General features: G+C 45.1%; 1 protein-coding gene across 1 annotated transcript in view; it reads right to left on the bottom strand.

The window, feature by feature from the left end:
* ryr2a (ryanodine receptor 2a (cardiac)) overlaps positions 1-27,834 on the bottom strand; it is an 806,696-nt gene that overhangs the window by 426,450 nt on the left and 352,412 nt on the right. The window contains exons 11-13 of the mRNA XM_041213076.1: positions 12,875-13,031; positions 3,791-3,955; positions 2,394-2,515 (exon numbers count right to left, since the gene is read on the bottom strand). Of these exons, the coding sequence (XP_041069010.1) occupies positions 2,394-2,515; positions 3,791-3,955; positions 12,875-13,031 (444 nt within the window). The remainder of the gene's footprint in view (positions 1-2,393; positions 2,516-3,790; positions 3,956-12,874; positions 13,032-27,834) is intronic.

Genomic DNA, 27,834 nt, shown 5'->3' on the forward strand with positions numbered 1-27,834 from the left:
TGAGTGTCACAGACAAGATCAATATTTGTTGCCCATCCCTGGTTTCCCTTAACTGAGTGGCTTGCTAGGCCATTTCAGAGGGCAGTTAACCGTCAACCGTTTTGCTGTGGGTCTGGAGTCATATGTAGGCCAGATCAGGTAAGGACACAGATTATCTTTCCCTAAAGAACATTAGTGAACCAGATGGGTTTTTACAACAATCGATGATGATTAGCATGTTCACCATTACTGAGACTAACTTTATATTCCAGATTTATTAATCGAATTTAAATTCCATCAACTGCCATGGTGGGATTTGAACCCACGCCTCCAGAGCTTTAACCTGGGCCACTGGGTTACTAGTCCAGTGACATAAACACGATATCACCTTCTCCCCCAACTCTCCTGCAGTCATGCCGAAGGAGGTGTGACCAGAAGCTGAAATGAATTATGCTGATGAAAACATCATAAGAACCACTCTCCTATTGAATTGGATGAGAAGGGTGAATATAACAGGCTGCAGCAACTACAGAGAGCCATTAGTAAAGTGCCCCGTAGATTATGAGCTTGATGGCAACCAAAGAACTAAGGTAGAGAGTTTAAAGGGCTATCTCCGGCACAAAGATAAAACCCTACTTTTACTTTCTTTCCTTCCTCTGTCCAGTCACTCGTTCAATTAATGAAGCACAAGCCCTTAGCGACGTAAGCACTCTTAACAGATGTTGTGACTGAGCCTCTTGAGATCTGCGTTCCCACTGGGCAAGTAGTTAGAGGTATAGGATTGTACCTTCACTCAGGGGAAGAGTGAAAGCAAAGCACATCGAATATATCTGAATCACACACTGTGAGGGTTAATAAAAGTCTGGATGACTGACACTATAATGCATCCTGGCAGTTTTTGATATGAGGCAGATTATGGTCATTGAAGAGAAAAATGTTTTTGGGTTGATGGAGCTAATGATATATTTGACAATGCAAATTTGTTGTGCTTTGGATATTTAAAACCTGTAACTAAATTTGACATCTATTACTCTTTGAGTGGCCAGCTCTCTGAGCAGACAGGTCTTCAGTCTCCCACTACAACTGGTTGCCACTATCTGCCATCTCCTGTCTGCTTCATTGCAAGGCCCCATTGTAAAACAAAGCTGTGTATGACACAGCAGGCAAAAATAATTTTGGACACCATGGTCCTCCTCCAATTCTGCTCGAGGGTTTCCTCTTCCAAATTCGTAGGGGGGATGAGTATCAGAATTCCATTGGTCCTATTTAGGGAGAGTTCAATTACCCCCAGTATCCCCCAAAAACAACATCTAGGGTCAAGCATTAAAAGAATGTTAATAGCAAAAAAAAACCCACCAAGGTAAACTAAATAATGAAAACACAACTACTTCACACATTATCTTCATTTGAGATGGGTAAACATTCATTGTTTATTTTAGATGTGTACTGAGCCTCGGTAGCACTGTTCAGATGCTGAAACTGTGTTATTCAGAAATTATCTCATGAATGCTTTATTTGCAGCCTTAAAAAGTATCAACAGGCCTTTAGTGTCATGATGGATACTTTCTCCCATAAACAAAACAGACATGCAGAAAAATTCATGCCACAGTACCTTATAATACAAGTGTCAGGGCACATTAATGCTATATAATGGCAGATTTTGAACTACTCTGGCAAGAGTAGTCCTTGATAAGCAGGTTCAGGACAGGCCAAAGTCCCTGTGCAGCCAACCTATCCTGCTGGGGCATCAGTACAAACCCTTATGCACTTGTGGAGAGACACAAACAATTCTGCACACTACCGAGGAGTGTACCCTCTACAGAATAAGTGGCAGACTAATCACCTTAAATTCACCAAGTGAGGAGGCTATCACTTGGCTTCAGGGACTTGCATTCGCTAAATTAAAATAAAAATGTTATAGATGCCAAGCAACATATAAATGCACCCTATATGCTAGAATTTACAGTTGCTAGTAATAGCACACAAATGCTTAACGCATTGATATGATATTGCTGTTTGCTATTTTAACTGATGGGTTAAGCCATTTCAAATAAATAGGTTAATGTCTGCATTCAAATAGTAGACAGAGATCTGTTGTGCAAAAGCAATGAACATTCATATGCATGTCTCACAAACACTATTTCTCGGCTTAAAAGTCAGGCATGATGTTTTTCACAAATGCTAATTTTCTTATCAGCGTAAGTCGGATGTTCCTAACTTCTAGATCAGTAACAATACCATCAAGGAATGTCCCAATTTCTTAGATTGACTCCATTGAAAACAGGGGGCTGTAATTTCAAAACTGACCAAAGAGATGCCCTGGAGTTGTAGCAACCCAGAAAACCTCCCTATATCTGCACTATCGCCACAATAAGCTTTTTTAAGAACCAACTAGTAATCAAAAGAAAGTATACCCAATAAATCTGTTGAAGAGAAAAACCGTGCTGCGTATCACCCGTGCTGTTCTTGATTCCTCATGCTGAGAACGTGAGAGAGTTAAGCCATCATCCATGTGGCCTTCATGATGCATTATGGCCTGAAATAGAAAGAAAAGGCAAGCATTGCTTATTGCAGGCAGATCTCAAGAATTTTATATGCAGTTGGTATCTTCTCTTTTTTTTCTGATTGGAGTGTGCAAATAAAAATTATCGTCATAACATCAGAAGATGGGGTTCAGCCTTTGATGTTCAAAGCTATCCGGATTTATGGGACAGAAGTCACTCTGAAGGTACGGTGTGAAACGACAGTCTCACTGCGGGTCTTTGTAGGTGCAGACCTACAACATAAATGGACCACCACTTCACTGATTCATTAGTTCACGTTTTCATGGGCCAGGAAATGACTGATGTGTAAAATGGTAAAATGTCATGCTGATCTAGCAGGGCTTTTCTCCCTAACTTTAAATTTGGAATAGAAGTGCACTGTGAAGGTGCTCTGCCCTGCAGTTAAACATGTCCCTCTAACTTCAAGGTATCCAACATTCCCACTGGATGGCAGGAATTTAATGCCCTTCCTCGAGGTAGGTTTGGTGGTGGAAGGGGCAGTAAATTGGGCAGAAGGGTGGTGGTTGGAAACCCCGCCAGCTTCCTGCCACTGTCCTGATTAAGTCCATGGCCGGAAAGCTCATGGATAGTCCTCCTGCCCTGCTGCCAATTGAGGCCCTTAAATGGGCAATCAATGCCCACTTAAAGGCCTGATCCCATCACTGCTGGCATTCACCCAGTGGCAGGAGAGGGACTCACCATGCGGGCAGCCCGAAGAGCAAATCCTATCAGGGTTGCTTGTGGGCTTCTAGGGGGTGGTCCCTTGTGCAAAGGCACTCAATACCTGATCAAGGTACCTGGCATTGGGAAGGTGGGTGGTGGGGGAGGGGCTGAGAGCCAACGCCCTTGCTGCTGAACCACTACCATTCCATCCCAGTGACCACCACCCTGTGATAACCCCTCCCACCATCACTCACCTGTGGCCTGAATGCCTCAGTGAACCTGGGCCTCAGGGGGTACATTACCAGCAGCAGCCACCACTGCCCCCTTGGTGCTGTCGAACAATGAAGATCTGCTGAAGTCTGATTGGCTGGCAGCTTTCAGCAGGTGGGACTTCCGCAGTGAAGGCCCACTGCTGCCCATTTAAGCTCCTGATAGGTACTTAATTTAGCTGGCCTACCCAAAAAGAGGTGACACAAGGCTATTATTGGCTTTCCAACCACCAGGCGAGATCCCCTTCGCTTACATTATATTCTACCCAATGTATAAATTGGAAAGAGAACTTAGAAATTAAGTAATGACAACAAAATCCAGGCCAAAATACTTACTTTACGTTGAGCTGTTCCCATCCGAGCTGATTTGGCATCTATAGACTGATAGCTGAGCCATAGTCCAGTGTCTAAGTGCTGGATAAAGCACACAGAATCTCCATACTTAACCTCTGGAGATCCCATGCCATCCACCTCTTTTCTTATTCCTGTATCCAGTTTTTCCTGAAAATAAAGTCATTCTTAAATAATTCTTCAGTAAATAACCATACTAATCAAAATATCATTACTTATCAATAGTCATTACAGTGCCCCCCCAAAAACTGTCCACAAGGTAGCACATCTTGGCATAATCCTCACCACTACCAAACTCAAGGTAATACAAACCAAGCTTATGCAACTTGTTCTCATAATTTAACCCTGTAAGTTACGTTATCATTCTAAAGAAGTACACAGGTAATAATTTTTACCTGAGTTTTTTGTGCCCAAAACTGAACTCAATACTCCAGATAAGGATCTGACCAAGGTTCTATACAGCTGTAGCATAATTTCCTCTTCTTCATAATCCAGCCCCCTTGATATGAGGGAAAGGAGCAAGATTGGCAGCTCAATATTCCAGGATATAGGGTCTTCAGACGAAACAGGGAAGGAGGTAAAAGAAGAGGGGGTATCGCAATATTGATCAAGGAATCAATTACAGCAGTAAGGAGGGATGACATCTTAGGAGGCTCCTCAGATGAAGCCATATGTGTAGAACTTAAAAACAAAAAAGGAATAATCACATTGCTGGGTGTGCACTATCGGCCCCCAAACAGTCAGAGAGAAATAGAAAAGCAGATATGTAGGCAAATTTCAGAGAAGTGTAAAAATAATAGGGTAGTAATAGTGAGGGATTTCAACTTCCCCAACATTAACTGAGTTAGTCATAGTGTGACAGGGTTTAGAGGGAGCAGAATTCTTAAAATGCAACCAGGAGAGCTTTTTAAGGCAGTACATAGGGAGGTCCTGGAGTTAATTTTAGGGAATGAAGCTGGGCAAGTGGTAGAGGTATCAGTGGGGGAGCATTTTGCAGATAATGATCATAACTCCGTTAGATTCAAGGTTGTTATGGAAAAGGACAAGGATGGGCCAGAAATCACAGTTCTAAATTGGGGTAGGACGATTTTAATAAGATCAGATATGATTTGGCCAGGGTGGACTAGGAGCAGCTACTTTTAGGTAAATATGAGTCAGAGCAGTGGGACTCATTCAAGGAGGAACTAAGGAGAGTACAGGGCCAATATATTCCAGCAAAGACAAAGGGTGGGACCAACAAATCCAGGGAGCCCTGGATGTCGAGGGATACACAGGATTGGATAAAAAGTAAAAGGGAGGCTTATGGCAGATACTGAAGGCTCAAAACAGCGGAAGCCCTAGAGGAGTAAAGAATGTGTAGGGGGGAACTTAAAAAGGAAATTAGGAGAGCAAAAAGGGGGCATCAAAAAACATTGGCAGGTAAAATAAAGGAAAATCCAAAGTTATTTTACAAGTACATTAAGAGTAAGAAGATAAATAGGGAAAGAGTAGGGCCAATTAAGGAACATAGTGATAATTTGTGTGTGGAGACAGAAGACATAGGTAGGGTTCTAAATGAATACTTTGTGTCGGTGTTCACAAGTGAAAGGGATGACGTGGGTATGGAAATCAGGCAGAAGGACTATGATATAATTAATGAAATTAGCACAGAAAGGGAGGAGGTTCTAAGTGGTCTGGCAGGCTTAAGAGTAAATAAATTCCAGGCCCAGATGAAATGTATCACAGGCCGTTGAGTGAGGCAAGGGAGGAGATTGCAGGGGCGCTGGCAACAATTTTCAGTACCTCTCTAGCCACAGGAGAGGTGCCAGAGGACTGGAGGACAGCCATTGTGGTACCATTATTCAAGAAAGGAGGAAGAGATAAACCAGGGAACTACAGGCCAGTCAGTCTAACCTCAGTGGTGGGGAAACTATTGGAAGCAATTCTGAGGGACAGAAGTAATCTACACTTGGAGAGGTAGGGATTAATCAAGGACAGTCCGCATGGTTTTGTTAAGGGGAGGTCATGTCTAATAAATTTGACTGAATTTTTCGAAGAGATGAACAGGTGTGTAGATGAGGGCAATGCATTTGATGTAGTCTACTTAGGCTTCAGCAAGGCTTTTGATAAGGTGCCGCTTCGGAGACTGATAACGAAGGTAAGAAATCATGGGATCCAAGGCAGTTTGGGAAATTGGATCCAGAATTGGCTGAGTGGCAGGAAGCAGAGGGTGATGGTTGAAGGATATTTTTATGACTGGATGCCTGTGTCCAGTGGGTTTCCACAAGGATCAGTGTTGGGTCCCTTGCTGTTTTTGGTAAATATAAACGATTTAGACTTAAATGTAGGAGGGTTGATCAGTAAGTTTGCGGATGACATGAAAATTGGTGGGGGGGTAAATAGTGAGGAAGTTAGCCTTAGATTACAGGAGGATATAGACAGGCTGGTCAGATAGGCTGATCAATGGCAAATGGAATTTAATCCAGATAAGTGTGAGGTGATGCACTTGGGCAGGCCAAACAAGGCATACAAGGGAATACACGATGAATGGTAGGACCCTGGAAAGTACTGAGAATCGGAGGGACCTTGGTCCCTTAAGGTAGCAGGGCAGGTAGATAGGGTGGTTAAGAAGCATATGGGATACTTGCCCTTATTAGCCGAGGCATAGAATTTAAGAGCAGGGAGTTATGCTGGAACTGTATAAAATACTGGTTAGGCCACAGCTAGAGTATTGCGTGCAGTTCTGGAATTCACATTATAGGAAGGATGTGATTGCACTAGAGAGAGTGCGGAGGAGATTTACCAGGATGTTGCCTGGGCTGGAATGTTTTAGTTATGAAGAGAGATTGGATAGACTGTGGTTATTTTCCCTAGAGCAAAGGAGATTGAGGTGTATAAAATTATGAGGGGCATAGATAGGGTAGACAGGAAGGAACTTTTTCCCTTGGTGGAAGGATCAATAACCAAGGGGCATAGATTTAAGGTAAGGGGCAGAAGGTTCAGAGGGGATGTGAGGAAGAACTTTTTCATCAGAGGGTGGTAGGAATCTGGAACTCACTGCCTGAAAGGGTGGTAGAGGCAGAAACCCTCATAACTTTTAAGACGTATTTGGATGTGCACTCGCGATGCCATGGGCCTAGTGCTGGAAAATGGGATTAGAATAGTTAGGTACTTATTTGACTAGCACAGACTCAATGGGCTGAAGGGCCTTTTTCTGTGCTGTAGACCTCTATGATTCTATGAAGGTCAATATTCCATTAGGCTCCTTTGATTTTTTTTTGTACTTGTCCAATAGTTTTAAATGGTTTATGTACTTGAACTCTCAAATCTCTTTGCCGCTCTACAGATTTAGTCAATAACATCAAAAATGTTAGAATCCCTCCCACCCTTCCACTTCAATAGATGAATGCACCAATTAATGTAGCACTGAATTATACAGAACAGAAAAGTCTCATTTTCAAATTCTGGTCTGCATTGAGTTAGCTCGCAGCTAGGATGATAGTGAGAGGCACTACAGTCAGCACCACAGCCTTGCAAGGGGATGAATTTAATTAGGGTCTCCAACTCATTTGTTAACCAATTACCCCTGCTAAAGGTGCACATGTATTCAGTTCAGGTAAAGAAAGGACTGTCATGGCTCCCATGAAGAAATAACATCCAGACTCAGGCATAAAAAATGATTCAAGAATGACATCAGTGTTCCTACAAACCAGGGAACAAGACTCCAGTGCCTTCAGGAAATTAGGTGAGGATTTTTTTTCTCAGTCTGGTTGCTATATGCCTCATTTGACAGGTCACAAAACCTGCAAACCTGCAACAGAGGACTTGTCAAACTCAGAGAATTAATTTTTTTTTGTGGTAGTGCCAGTTTTGGCAATCAGGCAATGGTGCAGCTCCACCCCAAAGTTGGTGGAACGGAGGGAAATGCCACACTGAGTTTTGCAACAGGGGACAGTTCTCTTAATGTAAATGGGCCATGTAAATGGAAGCTGTGATGGGAGCAGAAATGTGGACTAATTGTTCATGGTGGCGTAGAAGAGACAAAGGTGGAGACTTAGCAAAAATAATAAAATTTGGCAGGGGGCCATTAATACAGGAATTTACATATTAAAATGAGGCTACAAATGCCCCTGCATGGTTTTGATTTTTGACCCTAAATCACACGTTAGAAAACAGGCTCATCAATCAGTAGCACAATGTCAGAAATTAAACTGCAGCCCCAGCCAATGAGACCCAAACGACCTGTGGGACTTTGAAAAATCAGGAATTTTGCATTTAAATTGTATTCATGCTGAGGACAGCGGAAACATCAGAGTGATTACAACGCAAAAATCATAGAGAAGTTCAGAGGACATTCAAGATATCTAGCATGCAAGAACATCTATTGTATCCCAAAATGAAAATACATGTCATATTATTGTTATGTTTATAGAAATGCTGGAAAAAATTGCAATGAACAAATATCTATAATTCCAATGAGGCAATTGAACTATTAAGATATGAGGTCCCAGTTTGTTTCCCAGGTCCTTTTAAGTTAGTTAAGCTCAACCAAAGCAATGTATTTGGTCTCAGTGCTCCAGGAATAGGGAGATTAAAGCCTGGCGAAGTTTCTGCAGCTGATGGCTAACTCCGCAACTACTGTTTGCAAGTTCACTTGTTCAGGGGTCAAGTGAAGAATGGATCAGACTCTGGACAACACTCACTGTTGTTGCCTCTCAGATGATGAATGGCTGCTCGTGTGAGATACTGAAGAGCAACAGGAGCACAGTAAACCATAACCAACCTAAATGTATGAAAGACTCTCCCTAGATTCGAAAAAGGTTCCATTAGAAGATAGCAAATGTAAGTTCATTATTCAAAAAAGGAAGGAGACAGAAAGCAGGAAACCACAGGCCAGTTAGCTTAACATTTGTCATAGGGAAAATGGTAGAAGTTATTATTAAAGAAATTATAGCAGGGCACTTGGATAAGCTCAGGGTAATCAGGCAGAGTCAACAATGTTTTGTGAAAGGGAAATCATGTTTAACCAACTTATTGAGTTCTTTGAGGAAGTAGCATGCGCTGTGGATAAAGGGGAATTGGTGGATGTACTGTACTTAGATTTCCAGAAGGCATTTGATAAAGTGCCACATCAAAGGTTATTGCAAAAAATAAAAGCTTGTGGTATGGGGGTAACATATTGGCATCAATAGAAGATTGGTTGGTTAACAGGAAGCAGAGAGTAGGCATAAATGGGTCTTTTTCAAGTTGGCAAGTTTAACGACTGGTGTGACATAGTGCTGGGACCTCAACTGTTTACAATATATATAAATGACTTGGATGAAGGGATGGGTATGATGGTTGCAAAATTTGCTGATGACAAAAAGGTAGGAACGTAATTTGTGAAGAGGACATAAGGATGCTACAAAAATATACAGATATGTTAAGTGAGTGGGCAAAGATCTGACAAATGGAATATAATGTGGGAAAATATGAAATTGGCCATTTTGGCAGGAAGAATAAAAGAGAGGCATATTACCTAAGGTGAGAGATTGCAGAAATCTGAGGTGCAGAGAGATCTGAAGTGTAGAGGGATCTGGGTGTCTTAGTGCATAAATAGCAAAAGGCTAGTATGCAGGTGCAGCAAGTAATTAGGAAAGCTAATAGAATGTTATCATTTATTGAAAGGGGAATTGATACAAAAGTAGAGAGGTTATGCTTTAGTTATACAGCACATTAGTGAGGCCACAGTTGGAATACTGTGTACAGTATTGGTGACCTTATTTAAGGAAGGATGTAAAAGTGTTGGAAGCAGTTCAGAGATGGTTTACCAGACTAATACCTGGAATGGGTGGGTTGTCTTATGGGGAAAGATTGGACTGACCAGGCTTATATCAGCTGGAGTTTAGAAGAGTAAGAGGTGACTTGATTGAAACATATAAGATCCTGAGGGGCCTTGACAGGGTGGATGTGGAAAGGATGATTCCTCTTGTGGGAGAATCTAGAACTAGGAGTCACTTTTTAAAAGTAAGGGCTCGCCTATTTAAATGGAGACAAAGTAAAACTGACTGAAGCGTTGAAAATCGCAGTGGTCGTGTCTAAAGCACACCTCCCGGAATCCCTTCCTATTAGGGATATTGGGAGGACACAGGCTGGAGGGCCAAGGCCATGGGCAGCCGGCAGCCCGTTCAGTAGCACAGGGAGAGGCGTGCTGATTTAGAAAGGAGACTGTGAGGGCTCCTCGAGATGGAAGCACCCTCTGAGGGCTTCAAAAATTGTCATAAGTAAATGTGGCCACAGCAGCCAGGCCATTGTTGTGGAGCGGAACCCTTCCACAGGATAGCTTGTAGCTCCAACACTCTGGCACCTGCAGCTCCCAGGAGGGATTAAGGGAGGTCTCGCTGGCCCCCCAGCCTGCGACTGTGAGGCCAGCTCCAGTCACCTGCTGGGTTTCGGCCTCAGCACAAGGTAATGTCTTCCACCGGTAAGATCCCAGTGGCATCTCCAATTTGACGCTAAGTGGGCAGTTAGTTGCTGGTAATTAACTACCGAATGCCACAGACAGACTTCATCGGCCTAGACCATGCCCAGACCAACATGGTGGGCTCAGGGCCGAAACAGGGGACACAATGGATCAAGCAAGGAACTCCCACCCCACCTTTCCGGACCCATAATGACTGCCGGGCCACAGCTACAGCCACTGATTGTGCCCTAGAGAGTTTGGCTCTCCAGGATCATAGCCAGGCAGCTGTGGCATTTCTAATAATAAAGTAAACTTACCTGCCCTTGTCCCTCACTGCCTGCATTGTCACACCAGCAACTCTCACCTCAGCCAGTATGACTGCCCATCTCTGAGTGCTGCAGGGCCTCCCTTTGGCCTTCCAGTGTTGAGAGCCTGCCAGCCATCCCTGAGCCTGCTTTCCTTATTTTTTTCATGGGATGTGGGCATCGCTGGCAAGGCCACCACTCACTGCCCATCCCTAGTTGTGTTTGAACTGAGAGGCTTGCTAGGCTGTTTCAGAGGGCAGTTAAGTGTCAACCTCATTGCTGTGGGACTGCAGTCACATGTAGGAACAGCAGATTTCCTTCTCTAGTGAACCAGATGGGCTTTTACAACAATCGATGGTGACTGAGAGGGTCACCATTACTGAGGCTAGCTTTATATTTGAGATTTATTAATTGAACTTAAATTTCACCAGTTGCCATGGTGGGATTTGAACCCATGTCCCTCGGCCATTGGATTACTAGTCCAGGGACATTAACATTATGCCACCATCTCCCCTGATCTTTAACTGGCAGAAGCTTTGAAATTCATAGTAGGCATGTCTAAAGCACACCATACAGGCTGGATCCTGAACTAGCCCTCGTGTCCGGTTCCTGACCCCAAATTAAAAATTCAGCCCTTAGTCAGGACAGCGGTATCATGAAGTGCAGAAAAAGCAGAGGAGTGTCAAGAAAAACCTCTGCCCAATTTTTCAGCCTCCCAGAACCTGTCCCACATTAATGACTGTGGCCATGTGGAATGGGAATTCTACCTTTCATGCTGCTCCCATTTCATCATCCACTATATCCAGCACAATGGCAAGGTACAATGGGGGTAATTTTGTCACCTCTCCATTATCCTTCATGATACAAGAAAAAGCTTAATATTTGATAGGTGGCTCTTCTCTAAACTCCAGCCTTCAATCTCATTCCCTCCAGCATAAACTTGCTTATTTTTCTCATATCAAAATGAATATTACCATTGTTTCTCTGAATGCTATCCTTTGCCTTCCTTAATTTAGAAATCAAGAATAATGGGTTGATTTTGAACTTCTGCCCAAATCTGGCGTGGAGTCTGTGCTGCTTCACCAGGTCAGTCTGATGCTTTCAGCAAGAGCCACAAACCATTTTCAGGTTCAGGCCTCATAAGAACACAGTCGATCAGCTCCCAAAAGTTAAGGAGCAAGCGGGCAGCTTGCCAGCACAAAGGGCAGGAAATCACACAGCACCATGAGCACAATAAGCTTAAAGTCAGCAATAAACAGAAGGGGGCAATTATCAGGAGATGGCAGGCGGTGGGGGGTGCGGTGCAGTGCAGTGAGTGAACGCAAGGTCATCTTGTCAAGTGCTTTTTAAAGAGTTCAATGATTTAACACCCTTCAATATTTAATTAATGCTAGGATAAGCAACATATTTACAATATACTGCTGTCGATGACATCTTAGATGACATCAAAAACACGGCACCTAGTTTCAACATGTTAATACATGCATGTGTGTGTGTGCAGAGGGAGGGAGCATCTAACTTTTAAAGAAGTGCATTTTGTCCAATTTTTCAGCTGTGACATGCTGCAGTGAATGCCCGCACTGTATATATGGATATTAAATATCTTTTTGAGATATATCCAGGATAGAAGCAAAAGGATTACAGGCAACTGAGCTGCAGATAGATAGATTAATTCAATTGCACAGCCGACCAGCAATTATACTTATCTCTTAGATCCCAATTTGAAGAATCAGGAATGATATTCATCAGAAAGCTGTTTTGTTTTTGTCAAATAGCTAAATCATTGAAATTATAACAGGATATGTGAGCTGAATCATCTTAATCTTTGCTAGGATTTGGTTTCTCTGCATCAATAGTGAACCAGTCATGAGGTCCATCATCTACTATATCCAGCATAATGGCAAGGCACATTGAGGGTAATTTTGACTTTGGATGATAGTGTACAATGCGCAATCACTCATTAAACAGAAACCCTTTACATTCATTTTCATTGATGTCACGAGAAACTAAAATCAGGAGGCATGTGTAACAAGCGGTGAGGTGATGCCATGTGCTTTACACTATTGTCGAAATTCAAAATTATGCCCAGTGATTCACTCCTAATGGCCACTCCCTTTAATATCTATCCAATTCTCCCTTTTTAATGATGCCTACTGGCCTGGGGAATCCAAACCATGCAATTCCCACCTCCTTGGCCTCAATTATCTCTTAGGTTTCCTCTTAAGCTTAAGTGTCAGTTCACTGGTTCTGGAATTTGTAAAAAGTACACAAAATAGTTTCAGTTTTACAGGCTAAATGATAGCATTAATCCGATCAGACTGGTGAATAGTTATCTTGGCATACCTTGGATGATCTGAAACAGAAGGCTGTGCTTTTTACATCAGCTTTTTCTTTGCCCATGAGAAGGAGGCCTTTCTCATCAATGAGGCTCAAGTACTTCCCTGTTGTAACATGTCTCAGTCTGAACGGTTGACCCCACCTGATATGGCTTCCACTCCACCTGCAAGAGGAAATCAATTAGAACTAAATAATACCTACTCAATTTAAAGTCAGTGAAAGGATAAACAAAACCCAGTAAATAAGAGTGATACATAAACAAGTCACTGGACAGCGACAGTAAGTAATCTGAATTGTTCCTCATCACTGTTGCCGATGGTACAAAGGGGACATGCCGCACTGTAGCACAAAGTAGCTTTACATATCATTTTCTTTCATGTCAGTTATTGCTCACATCTGAATAAAGAAATGGTGTCCCCGCCACAGAGAGCACCCACGTTTCAGTCGGTCCAAAAGTGCTAACCATTTGTAATTTCCATCATGGTCAATTTTCTTTTTCCAAAACTATATTCATAAAATTTACAAAAGTACATGACATAACAGTTCAAATTTGAAAGCAGATAGAAGTGCAAAGCAGATGAGTTTCTATCAGTACAATACGCGAGGTGTTTCGCTATACTTGCAAGGAAATTTAGATGCATATTTACAATGTACATTTACAGTTCATGTCAAACATTTTCTGGTGCATACAGCCCAAGGGGTTTAAAAGGGTTTCAGCCCATTGTGGCAGGAGGACCTTAGACTGTGGCCTTTCCCCATTGAGCCTTTGCGGCAGCTGCCCCAAGATTCAGTGCATCCCTGGACCTTGGAACGTGCCAGTCTGCAACACTGCTGTCAACAGCTGTTTGCACTGGAAGACCAGCAGGTTTCGGGCCGACCAAAGAGTTGGTGGTCCTCCGGCAGCAGCTGATGTTACCACATGTTAAACAGTCATTGTATAATCGGGCAAAAGCATTCAGCATCCCATTGCCACCTCATTAAAATGCCATTGCCATGTATATTTAATCATGCTCTGACTGGTATCAGGTTACACCTTGCACTGTTCATCACTGATTGCAAAAATAAATATGTTTAATAAATAAATAGCATCTTATTACCATGTGTACTTAATCGCTTCTTCGTGATTTGGGTGTGCTGCTTCAGGTAGTGAATTGTTACAGTCTTGTACAATGGTAATAGAGTTACCCCTTTAAACCAACCAAGGATTACAGCAGGCAAATCATATTGACATCAACGTGCCTTGTGTTATAAACAATGGGGACTGTTTCGGGGTGGGAGGGCATGTGCTAAGACTTTCCGCCCTCCGCTAAATGGGGCCCTTAGGTGGGCAATTAATGACCACTTAAGAGCCGTATCCACCTCCAGTGGCAGGTGGGCCTATCGATATGCAGCATGCACAACAGGAAAAAGTGTGCAGTCTGCTTGTGGTCACCCGAGAGGAGGGGGTTGGCAGGGGATGGGGTCCCTCATTCAGAAGCACTCAGTGTTGGATTTTGAACACCAGTCAGGGTGGGAACAGAGGCGGGGGCAGGCTTTCATGCCGCTAGCCTACAGGCCGGTTCCCCTGCTCCATCCTGCTCCTCGACCACTACCCAAAGGCAGGATGGGGAGGGGCAGGTGTGACAGGCCTACATGCCCACAAGCAGTACATAGACTCTTAAACAGCTGAATAGGCTGTCAGGGCCTGTTGTCAGAGGTTGACTGCAGACAGTAGGTAGGGTGGTCAGTGCTGGAGGCCACTAATACTTGTTATGAAAGCCAAACTTATGCATTGGAGAGGTGGTACTGGGTAATCCAAGTCCCCCAACAGTCCTCAGCAGAGCGGGCTATGTATGAGGAGTACAGAATTTTAAGCTCTTTGGGCCACGGACACAGACCCAGTGTGCCTGCGCAAAAAGAAAATGGTGTGAAAACCCCAGTCATGTGATTGGGAATTCAGAGAAGAGTCCCAGGCAGGGAATAGGGAGAGGTCCCAGTTAAGCAAAGAGGTGCAGAGAAAAAGCTTCAAGCAGATAAGGGGCTGTGGTTGGCAGACTTTAAGTGGTAAGGGCTCAGAAGAAGCCTGAGCAATTGAAGCGCACTCAGGAGAAGCCCTGGTGATCGAAGGAGGCAGAAGGCTGATGACACCATGCTCAGGCCGCTGGGATGAAGGTACCCCTTTGGAGCAGTAGTATTCTGCACGGCACAGCTGAAGAGCTAAAGATGTGCTTGTGATTTGGTGCTGGAGTACAGACTCGGGAATTCTGGGGAACAGTCACGGACTACGAGATTTAAACCCTTCAAGGTGGGTCGTCATTGAGGCTGTCCAAGCTGGAGCGTCTGTGGAGAGAATTCCAAGGCAAGATCTTCGAAGGCGATGATTGGAATTCCTCATGAGACAGACAGAGTTCCAACAAGATTGGCTGACTCACAGGGCTGAATTTTTTGCCTGTCAGGTGGGCGGGCCCAACCCAATCTCTGGCGGGCAGGGACCAGATCCCTGCCGGAGAAGCGGGCCCCACCATCATTTTAAGTGGGCGGGCCTTAATTGGCGTGTGACGCTTCCTGTGAGGGCAGGAGGGGGGGGATTTCCCCAAATGCGAGAGTGCGCTTTTTCACGCATGCGCGCAAAAGTGTGCACATCTCCCTGAGGCTAAGTGCTGCCTCAGGGAGATTGCTGAAAGGTTTCAAAATCTAAAAATAGAAAAATAAAAAAATCATTAACATGCTCCCCTCATGTGTCAATGTCACACGAGATGGGATATGTTAATAAGTTTCACAAAAACTTTAATAAACTTTTTAAAATCCTACATGAAACCTCATACCGCCCGTGGATGAGGTTTCATGTTTTTTCTAGTTTCCGCTGGGGCCTTTAATTGTTTTAATTATCCTATCAATGGCCTCAATTGGCCATTGACAGGTCAGCAGGTGGACAGCTGATTTGGCTGTGCCCCCAACTTCCTGAAGAGTTAAATGGGGCGGGGTGACTTCGGGGGTTCCTCCCGTCATTTCCGTGTCAGTGAGCGGGCCCCGTCCCCAGCTCGCCGACGGGAAAACTTCAGCCCACAGAGTTTACTGATGTCTGGGTGGGTTGTTGAGAAATCCATGTGATCTGCCATGGTCGCATTTGTTAGTTCGTGTGCAGGGTGGTATGTTCAATCACAGTTTGCCTGTTAATTGACACGTACCTTACATTAACTCTGAATGTTAGAGTATAACATAGACATTGTAAGTCATTCTACCTTTATGGCCTTGTACAGTTTATTTTTGTTTCTTCAAAACCTATGAAATTTTGTGGCTTTATTCTCTTAGCAGGAGTCTTGAATCTCAAACTTTGTCCACTTTATACAAAACGTTATTGGTCCCCAACCGGGTCTTAGCAAAAACTTGAGGGTCTAGTCCAGGATCATGACATACTGGACACCATTGCAACACACAAGGGGATGTCATCACATAAGGAGGTGATGTCATCATGTACACAGTGACATCATTGCACTTGGCGATTCAGTGCTGTTTAAGAGACAAGCGACAGATGCAACAAGTCATTCAAATCTCCGTTGACTTCAATGGGACCAGAAGATCCTGCCAGCAGGAGGGGCCAGAAAATCCTGCCCACTGTTTTCTGCATCCCTGTCATATCAAAGCTGCTGTAGACAGGGAAAGGAACAAGCACAAGTCCTGCCCGTGCTTCACTAAGGCAAATGTACTAAGGGTCAAAATGCTGGATATGAAGCTAGCCAATACCGGACAGTGGCCAGACGGGCTAAAGACCAGGCTGTCCAATAAAGAATCTGGTCAACCCAGCACTGGCGGACAGTGCAGCTCCCCAGCTGCAGACCAGCAGGCTTAAAAGTCCTGCTCGCCTGCTTGGCCAAAGCATCAACCACAGACCTGTCCTGTGGTTCCCCCTCCACAGTGCCGGCCTCACTACAAAGGGCATTTTACTTTACATTTGAAAAGTGGGAGAGAGGGCCCCCTCCCCCTCACCTACCTTAAATGGGAACCTCCTGCTGCTTTAGGCCCTCCAGCTTCAAGAGGTCACCGTGTCCACCATCTGGCCATGAATTGGCCAATGTGGGGACAATCACAGGTGAGTGACTGTTTCCCACAGAGTGCGTGGAATTTTATGATCTCTCTTGTGGTGTGTTTGAAGAAAGAAAGGGGATTTAATTAGGCAGGATGGTAGCATACCTGAGCCCTGATGCCTTCCCGCTTCCGCCAGAGGCGAAGTCAGGGGTAGGAAGACACATGGTTGGACTTTCTGCCCTGCAGCCAACTGAGGCCCTTAAGTGGGCAATTAATGACCACTTAAAGTCCTTATCCACCACCTTTGGCAGGTGGGCCTGTCGACATGCAGCATGCACAGCACAAAAAACTGTGCGGCCTGCTTGTGGTCACTCAAGGTGGGGATAGCTTGGCGGGGGGGGGGTCCTGCGTTTAAAAGCACTGAGTGTCTGATTGAGTACTGTGACATCGGGAAGAAGGGGCCTGCGGAGAGCCACACCCCTGCCCTTACTGCTGAACACCCTACACCCCTCTCCCCCCAACCTGCACACTGCGAAGCTCCTCCTGCCGTTGCTTATCTATGGTCTGGGTCGCTCCATGAGGCAGTAGCCACAGCCTCCCCAGTGTGCTGCGGGAAAAGCTGTCTACTTAACTGCCTGGGAGTCACTTAATACCAGCGGGCCTTCCCCAGAGGAGGCAACGCGGGTCTCTTGCTGGCTCTCTGGACAGCCGATAGGACCCCTGATGCCTTGTTAAAATCGAGCCCCTTGCAGGTTTCTGGCTCCCCATTTCAGCCTGACTGCGGGGATCTGAAGCTCGCAGGAAAATACCCTCCTTCATCTCAGCCCGTGTAACCAACATCACCGGCCTCAGGGAGTGCGGGAAAACTCTGCCTGATCATGAGGAAAAGATCAGGTTTAGCTGATGCCTTTCAAAGTGGAAATTCCGTTAACACCAGTTTGGTCAAGGTGTTGCCAGATAGTTATCAGTGGCTGTGCAACCGGACTTTAAGCATAGGTTGAGGAGGTGAAGTGACAAGATCTGGAGGAAAAAACTTACATTAAAAAGAAGCATTGTGCATCTTCAAACTTGTACTGAAATGGTTATCAACTTCAACAGCCATATAAACAATATTAGTAAAATGTATCAAAGGCATTTTACTTGAATTCTGAACAAAATGTAAAATAAACCTCAATGAATCTTTGAATCAACAGTTAGTAGCATTTCTGTTCCCCTGAATCCATGAAAATAAAGTTAAAAATATCTATGGGCCTTGCTTTAGAATAATCCTTTAAGAACACTCAAGTTAGGTTACATGATGACTGTAGAAAAGAGCAGAGTGTGATCCTCAAAACTGAAATCAATACACACATCAAAGGACCCTGATTTGCGCATTACTTGCAAAATTCTGCCTGAAACAAGGAGTTAAACTTATGTCACTCAAGGTTACTTACAAGGGATGGGGTGTAAGGAAGATATAATAATATTCATAACGTCATTGGAATTTATGCTAAAGTCGAGTGATAGTGGAGCCTGTATCGATGGGTCTGTGTGCGGGACTTAATTGAATTAAAGACAGCTGGTCTGAGGGCTTTGATGTAAGAAGAGAAGCTAGGTTTGAAATGCTAAATAGGTAAAGTTTTAGAATGTGAGGTGTAAAGAGGACATTTGCATTTTTAAATAAACCAGAGTAGCGTGAATACAAAAGAGGGGGTGAAATGTTACAACTAGCCAGAAGAAGTTAAGAAACAGTGTGTTTATTTTTCCCAAAGATTACTGGCAAAATTAAAACTACAATAGATTTTTATTATTAGAGAGGTAAACTCCAAAGATAGAGTAAAACAATGGGAATTTGCAATCAAAGGGGAAAATATGTATAAAGGAGAGAAGGCTATGTGTAAGGGCAGGCATTTTAAGATTTAACACAAGTGTGAAAAGCCTCTAAGCCTCAAGCTGCTGTCTACAAAGCACTGAGGAGAAGAAAACTCACTTTGAATTCGACTGTTATGGGTATAGCGTGACTTTGCCTGGATCTTTTAAAATCTATGGGAAGAATATTCCCCATGTTGAGCGGGCTGTGCGGGAGCGTGCATGGGTAGGTGCGGACTCGATTGCCGCCCGCGGTTGGGTCCGCACCACCGTTTTAAGCAGGCGGGCCAATTAAGACCTGGTCAGCATATTTCTCGACTCCCATGGATGGTGGGAGTGGGCTGGCGGCGGCAGGCGTGCACAGACCGCCAGGTTGCCATTGGACTGTTTAAATGAAGGCCAGGCAGCCTTTGCAATACTCCTCACAACGGTCAGGAGAAGAGCACAGCAGAGGGCTACTGTGCATCACACAAGTCCGGAGGATAGGCTAGTGGGGCACACCAGGCCAAAGGGTAGGCCCTCGGGGCAGGCCAAGCCGGAGGGTAGGGCAGTTGGGCAGTGTGCCCCTTGGTTCTCCGATGAGTGCCTAGCTGCCCTCCTGGAGGAGGTGGCAGAGTGGCAGGAGGTCCTGCTTCTGAGGGATGGGAGGCAGAGGCCTCCCCACCTGAGCACCCCCGCACGCCAATGGGAAAATTCTGGCCTATGTGTTTTACTATTGCCTTAATGGAAGGGAAATTGGGAGTTAGGTTAATCAATGGAGCTAGGAGTCATCATAGTAGTAATTTGTAGACCTATGTATGTGTTTAAAATTATTTCTTTTATTAATAAATGTTTAATTTAATTTTGTAAAAACCCCCTAAGACTTGGTGAACTTATTCTTACTGAATTCAAGGCACGCATCTCGAAATAAATATACAAATTTCAAAACAGTTGTGGCAGTTGTTTCAAGTTTCCCTTTGAATTTGTGCAGCTCAGCATTTACCATCGGCTGTGCCATAACAATGAGCTTAACTCCAGATGCTTTGGCATCATCATTTCTTATCTATGCAAAGTGCTGAAGCTGTGAACAATGGCAGCCCCAGGGCTGAGTTAACTGGAGTGATCACATTCATTGACAAGCATTGTAGGCCAGCAATAGATATTGTGCCAATTCAATACCGACCTAGCAACTCTGATTTAATTAAATCATGAGGTGCATATTGGCTGACTTTCCCCTCCTTTTCAAAGGGTCACTGCAGTCAATTGTATTACCAGAAGAATTATAATTCTTCCAAAGATGAATCATATTGTTATGGCGTGACAGGTGATGTCTGCCAGATGGATCAAATCCATAACGGAAACTTGGCCACACTGTCACAACAATTTTGCAATTTGTGTTTATTACGAGAAGATGCGTGCAATGAATTTAGAAGCAATGGAATTTAGAGTTCACTAAAACCTTTCAAGATTTTAAAAATTAAATTAAAATATTTATTAAGAAAAGATTTCAAGCACATACATAAAATTACAGTTACTTAATACAATAATAAATCCCAAAATTCCTAATTAAACTGACTCCCAACTACACACCCCCTTTAAGGCAGCAGTTCAAAAAAGATTTTAAATTTAAATAGCAAGCCAGCACGTTTACCACAACACCCACTCAACAGTGGGACTTCAAAGGCTTTTCTCCAACTTTAGTTACGGGACACAGTAGACTTTTGCAAAAATGGCTGGAGGCATCTTCAAGGCTGTTTCACACACTCCTGTTAGATCTTACATGCCCTCCACCAGCACCCCCCACACCACCACCAGCACCTGCGCCCCCCCCCCCCACCACAACACCCCAACATCACCTTCCTTCCTTCTTTATACATGTTTCTCTCTCTTTAATTTGTAAATTCCATTGTTCCATATGTCTTTGGAAATGTACGTCACAATCCGCAGAGCAACCCTCTCCCACTGCTCTCGCTGGTCAAGCTAGCACACAGTGGCAGAGAGACTGCAAGAATGGAGAAGGGGTTCAGCCAGTTTGCCACACAGAGGATATGCTGCTCATTGTCAGTAACTTCAGAAACATGGTAGAAAGATTGCCCATGATACATCCAGCAAAAATATGTTATTTAAGATCACTTCAGTAATAACATAGAGAGAAAACCTTCCCACCACATTTACAATGCTAATTACAGATAGCAACTGGAGGAAATCTTTCTCCCTCAACATATGTCACTAGGTCTGGATATAAGTGCCAAAGTGTAGAAGTGAGGGTAAACAATCCCCTTCAGCAACAAACTAGGGAGATAATTGGCACTTTGACATATTGCGAAGAGTTTCTTCATTGTGTCAATGTGAGATAGTGTGTCATCCATCATTTAGAATATTTCAGCTGTATTATTTCCATTACAGAAACCATTCATCAATAATAAAGAGCTCTGATGTTTCAATCTATAACTTGCTGCAACTGCTGTCATGACATATTTATTAATTGCTTATTTAAACTTTTTTTATAGTACAACGTTCCCACTGAACTGAACTGAAGTCAGGTTTCAGATTTAAAGGAATATATTTAAAATTATATACAATAAGTTGTTAGTTTTGGTACCTGCCATATACCCCTATATCATCATACAATTCATTAACATTGACATAATTCATCTGGTTGCCTAGTCTCCAGTGGAGCTTTCACAAGTACTGTTGTCCTGTGGCTTATAGCGCATTGATTTATTGGTGTATTATAGACAGCAAAATGGCACGGCTTAAAGTTGTTAGTAGGTTTAACTCACAGTGGTGATATATAATGTGTGGCATTAAAGACCACCACTGAAAGTTCATATAAATCCCTGTTGTGCCGCGAGTTCCTGAAGAGAATTCCTGATCACGCAGTGAACATATTCCTCACTGGGAAGAAAATACAAACTGAAAGGCACTTTTGCAATATGAATAGAACTGGCAGATGCATTGAAGCACAAGTTCCATTTTCCCTCTCAACTGGAGCAACCTGCATAACTCAGGAGACTCATTAAAGGGAGCAAGATTAAAACAAACAAGTGTCTCCTTACTCAAGTCCTCCTACAGATTTCAACCCTCTGTAGGAAATGGCTTGAGAAACATTAGTAGCACATTTTGTGAGAAATCATGGGCCAAAAGTAGTTTTGGAAATAAAGGTTTCCTGGCATGCTTCAATGGGGGAACAATGTGGATAGGAAAGAAGAGACATTCAGACTAGCAATAAAGTGTGTGCTGAAATAAACCTTATATACACAATTAATCCAACTCCCTGATTGCCATAAATTAAAGCAGCAGCTTCCTGAGCTGCTGAGGAGCCGATCCCAGCCATTTGTACAGAGGAATTTTGCCATGTTAAGGTTCGCATGTGTGGCCTTTTTTACAATACTAGTGTTAACCTGGAAAATTAGGGCAAATGTGATTAATCGTAAAACAAAACAGCAACGAACAACAACATTGGGGAGAATTTTCTCCTCGTCGGGTGGGCCAGTCGGGAGCGGGCACAGGTGGGCGTGCAGCCATTTGCCACCTGCGATCGGCTGCAAGCCGCCATTTTACATGGGTAGGCCAATGAAGGCCCGTCCAGCACGATGCTCACCCAGTAGTGCTCAGTGCTACCTGTGCGGGTTGGGGGGGAAGAGGGAGGGAGCTCGAAAGAGCGCAGAAATCTTATTTTAAACGTTAAAACTGAAGTTAAAGTTAGAAATCATTTACTCAAGTCCCCTCATGTGACAGCGTCACATGAGCTGGGAACCGTTTGTAAAGTGTTTAAAATTTTTAAATTAATTTAATAAACCCTTCATGAAACACCATCCACGGGCAGGTTGAGGTTTCATGAAAAATGCGAAGGCCGCCTGGGCTCTTCGCCTGCCCGCCAACCTTAAGGTTGGACAGGCAGCCTTGTCAAATTGGTTAATTAGTTTATTAATGGCCTTAACAGGCCTTTGACGGTTCAGCAGGCTTGCAGCCAACTCCGGTGTGCGCCCGCCGAACAAATGGTCGGAATGATGTGCCGTGACATCGGGACACACGCCTGACGTCACCGAGCATCATTTTACACGTCAGCGTGTGGGGCTTGCCCCCGCACGCCAAACAGAAAATTCTGCCCATTGTGTTGCGTGTGTTGAAATTGGTATACCAGGTAAAAACATACCTGAGCAATGAAATAATCTAAATATTAACATAATAATCATTCAATTGATATTAACTGAGAAGTTTTATAACACCAACAACATTTGGTGCAAGACTGGTGCTTCATCGTGAATTAATGTCTGTTCACGTACCTGCAGTACTGCAGACAGTTTTGGTCCTTACTAAAGGGGGAATATAATTGCCATTGGACGCACTGCAGAGAAGCTTCACTAGGTTGATTCCTGGGATGAAAGGGTTGTCTAATGAGGGAATGTTGAGCAAGTTTGGCCTATACTCATTGGAGTTTAGAAGAATGAGAGGTGATCTTATTGAAACATATAAGATTCTGAGGGAGCGTGACAGGGTGGATGTTTCCTCAAATGGGGGGGGGGGGGTGGATCTAGAACTAGGGGGCACAGTTTCAAAATAAGGGGTCTCCCATTTAAAACAGAAATCGGGGGGGATTTCTTCTCTCAGAGGATCATTAATCTTTTGGAGTTCACTACCCCAGAGAGCAGTGGAGGCTAAGTCACTGAATATATTTAAGGCTGAGTTAGACGGATGTTTGATCTACAAGGGAGTGAACGGTTATGGAAGGAAAGGAGTTAAGGCCACAATCAGATCAGCCATGATCTTATTGAATGGTGGAGCAGGCTCAAGCAAGAGGCTGATATATCTTCTTACATTCTTATGTTAACATTCTCTATGGAGTCATTTTAATTCTCAGCAAGTGGCGTTAATGCCTCGAAGACTGTGGGGATATATTTGAAACCTCAATCTTGCACCATTCATGCCCACTGCCATCTTCCAGGGAGCCTCCATATGTGAAGCCCAAACTGCTTTAGACAGGAACCCCCTATTTTGAATATTCAAATCAGGGTCCCATGCTGCAGGTAGGATTCCAAACAGCTCATGTGTGGCTTCTCAAGCAGCAGAACAATAACAAAGCCTCTGGAGCAAATAGAATCCCTAATGAACTTCCAAAACAAAGCAGAGATATACTCCTGGCATGGCTGCACTATCTCATATTCCTCATGTGGAAAGAGGAGTGCGTGTTGGGGGATCTCTGGGACGCTGTGAACATCATTATATTAAAGAAGAGAGACAAGCCTGATTGGGGTAACAGGAGTCTCCCTGCTGTCTGCCACAGGGAAAACCATTGCAGGAATACTCCCTAGTTGCCTCCTCCCAGCACCTGAAGAGCTCCTACCAAACTAACAGTACGATTTTCAACCGAGAGGTACCACAGACATGACCTTCACTGCACAACAAATCCAAGTAAATGCAAGCAACAGAATCAGCGAATGGCCTTTATTGATCTCACAAAGGCCTTTGACTCTGTTAAACATGAAAGCTTATGGAGTACCCTCTTCAAACTTGGCTGCCTCAGAAATTTGTCACCATCCTCCCCCTCCTGCACGATGGCTTGCAAGTTGTGATCCTCACCAACAGAAGCGCCGTAGACCCTATCTCCTGTCTGAAGACTGGGGTCAAACAAGGCTGTATCACCATCCTTTTCTCCACATTCCCCCTGCAATACTGCACTTCACCTCCAGCAAATTACCCATAGGCGTGGAGATAATCTACAGAACAGACAAGAAACTGTTCAATCTATGCCGCCTTCAATCCAAAACCGAAATCAATCAAACTTCAATCATTTGAGCTCCAAAATGCAAATGACACTGTGTGATCACTCACCCAGAAACTGAGCTTCAGGTCATTGTCGACTCCGTCTCTGAAGTGTATGAGAAAATGGGCCTTTCGCTAAACACCCAGAAAACTAAGGTCCTCTTCCAACCAGCTCATACAGCATTAGAATCAATGGTGAGATCCTGGAAAACATGGACCATTTCCCACATCTCGGGAGCAAGCAGAGACAATGAAATTCATCGACTCCAACGTGCCAGTTCAGCTTTTGGCCAACTAAGGTAAAGAGTATTTGAGGACCAAAATCTCAAACCAAGACATTTACTGGACAGCAGTAATCCCCAAGCTCCTATATGCTCCTGACACTTGGACAACCTATAGCAGGCATCTGAAAGCACTGGAGAAATACCACGAGCGGTGCTTTTGCAAGATCCACCTATTCGGGTGGATGCGTCCTCTCCCAAGTCGACATCACAGAATCACAGAATTTTAACTGCACAGAAGGAGGCCATTCGGCCCATCATGTCTGCACGAGGCCAGCATGATGCCCAGCATCAAGGCACTAACCACTCAAAACTAACTCTGCTGGGGCAGGGCATGTCATTTGTGGCCTGACGCTAGGTTCCCAAAGCAACTGCTCTACTTGGAACTCGATTACGCAGGAGTCTCCCAGGAGGACAGTGGAAACGCTTTAGGGATGTCCTCAAAGAATCCCTGAAGAAGTCAGATCTCCCCACCCACTCATGACAATCCCTCAGGCTTGTGACCGACCAAAATGGAGGTTTATTCCGGAAGGCACCTGGCATATCGAAAGAGCTCATCAGGAACACTCGGAGGTGAAGACGAGGCATTAGATAGAATGCACAAACCTCCAAACAAGTCATCTATCCTACCTTTCAAGCACCACCTGTCCCGCATGTGGCAAAGTCTGCAGGTCACACATTGGACTTATCAGCCATCTCAGAACCTTTCGAACTACAGGCCAGAATTTTACGTTCGTCAGTCGGGCAGGCCCGACCAACTCGGCGGTGGGAGGGTGGCCGATTGCCCGCTGGCGAAACGGGCCACGCCACCATTTTCTGCGGGTGGGCCAATTAAGGTCCACCCCATGGGTAAGCGACTCCCGTGGAGAGTGGTAAAATAGTCACGGGGGCAGGCGGCCTCAGACTGCCGGTTCCAATGGGGAGCCTGAAGTCTGTATTAAAGAGTGGCCATGTAGCCTGCTTGAAGCAATGCACCATGGCCACTCAGAGGTAGAAATGCTCCAAGGAGGGCAGAGGAGGAGGAGGAAGGGGTGGAGGAGGAGGGGGGCAGGCTGCAGGAGAGGCCAGCGGGGGGGCCACTGTGCACCCAGATTCTCGGACGCATGCCTTGCTGTCCTCCTGGAAGAGGTGGACCAGCGACGTGATGTTCTGTATCCTGAGGATGGGAGGAGGAGGGCCCCCCATGGTAGCAGCCAGGCATGGGAGGAGGTAAGTGCCCATGATGATGTCAGACGCACAGTGCAGGAAATGATTCAATGATTTGCTGCGCTCCGGACAGGTGAGTACCAGGTCTCTCTGGGCTATTTGAGGCAGAAGGCAGCCTTAGCCTTCCCCCCCCCCCCCCCACCAACAATGTATTGCTGCCGTTACTGCATAGGGCATCTGTCACATGCTGGGTACTGACAATGCTTACATCAGCCTCAGTGATTGAGGCATTGTGCGCAGCATATGTTGGTTTCTGTGGCATTTGAGTAGTTTTCGGAGTAGTTTTGCAGAGGAGGCCGTTAGACACATACTCAGAACTCCAACACCTGTCATATTTATGGTAATGACATGGTCCAAGGGTGCCTCAAGGTCTTTTGGGCAAGTCCCATCTGCTGGCATCGCTCTGCATCTATTTGATCCTGCTTTCCATAGGCGTTAGGACCCGTGTGCTGTTCAAAGTGATGGACACCTAATGTGTCCAAGGGGACAGTGGGGGGAGGGGTTTGGGAGCAGCCGTACTATCTTCTGGGGACTCATCACTAGTAGTGTGGACAGGAGCCGCTGGAGGCCTCAGATGGCCCACTGTGTTTGGGGTGCGGCATGTGCGTGCAGAGTACATGAGCGACCTGCCCCAATAAATACACATGTGTTTTGGAGGCAAAAAGTAACCACAATGCCCGGGAGCGCCAGAGGACTGGTGGTGGGCGCACCCTCCTCCAGTGCCTCACCCCATTCGAGGAGCAGGCCATGGAACTGGGCAGGAGGCAGGAGGCCAGGATGGCCGGGGGCGGTGAGACTGGTGTCTAGCGGGCAGGTATTTGAGGTCCACAGTCCCATCCACCATCCAAACCACTGATGGTTGCTGCAATTGTTAACACTGCAACAATGCTCATTCACTGACTGAGGCTTTCTGACGTGTGGGTCATACAGGAGGGACCCTTGTCCCCTTGAGGAATAGCCTCTCCACCACCTTCCAAAGTCACCTTATCCCATTTGTGACCACTATCACCATGGTCTCACATGCCGTTGGATTGCCGCTGCACACCCCAAGACTTATTCCATTTTCGGGGGTTTGGGACCTCCTGCACCTTCCAGCCAGGGCGCCCCACATTACTCTGTCCACAAGGTCCTCAGCACCTCAGTTGTGAACCTCATGACACTCAGACTTAGATGAATGCCACCACGTTATTCTTTCCTGCGCCAAGGGCAAATGTTGCCTTCTGGCCACCCGGTCTATGCCCCTCCTTACAGAATGAAAGGCAAAAACATGACCTCTCAATCTCCTGAGTTCAGCGGAAAATGACACAACTGTTTGAAATGTTTCCTCAACCGCACATCTATCCAGACAACAATGCATCCACATCAGATACCCCTGCACTCTCCCCGCTCCTCTGGTTTTTTACAAGCCATGTGCCATTCATGAGGCCCTCTAACCAGCCTGTTTGTATGTGCGTTTAATGCTTGGGGCCCGTCTTGACTCATTTGGACCTCACCAATGTTCTTCTTTTAAGGGTCTTTAAGGGTGAGTTACTTATGAGGGTGGGGGCGAAAGGGATGAAAGGCTGATGTGAATGCACGCTAACTGATGCACTGTCCTTGGTGTTAATTTCAGCACCACCACCAGAGCAACCCACACATCCTCAATGCAGCCCCCCACCTCCACACCTGAGGGGCAACATGTGCAACTTGCGGCACGTCATTTCAGCCAGCCAGGCACCAGCGCAGACACACACACCTCGGTGAGGAATTTACCGTCGGCTAGTGTCCCAGGTCACAGTGGAGAGGGCACATCACGGTCGCTGAAGGAGATGGTAGGGGCAGAGAGCGATGGCTCCAGCAACCGGAGGGCTGCAGGGGACAAGGCACATGCTGAGTCCGGCA

The sequence above is a fragment of the Carcharodon carcharias genome, chromosome 2 (assembly GCF_017639515.1).
Source record: "Carcharodon carcharias isolate sCarCar2 chromosome 2, sCarCar2.pri, whole genome shotgun sequence".
Classification (NCBI taxonomy): domain Eukaryota; kingdom Metazoa; phylum Chordata; class Chondrichthyes; order Lamniformes; family Lamnidae; genus Carcharodon; species Carcharodon carcharias.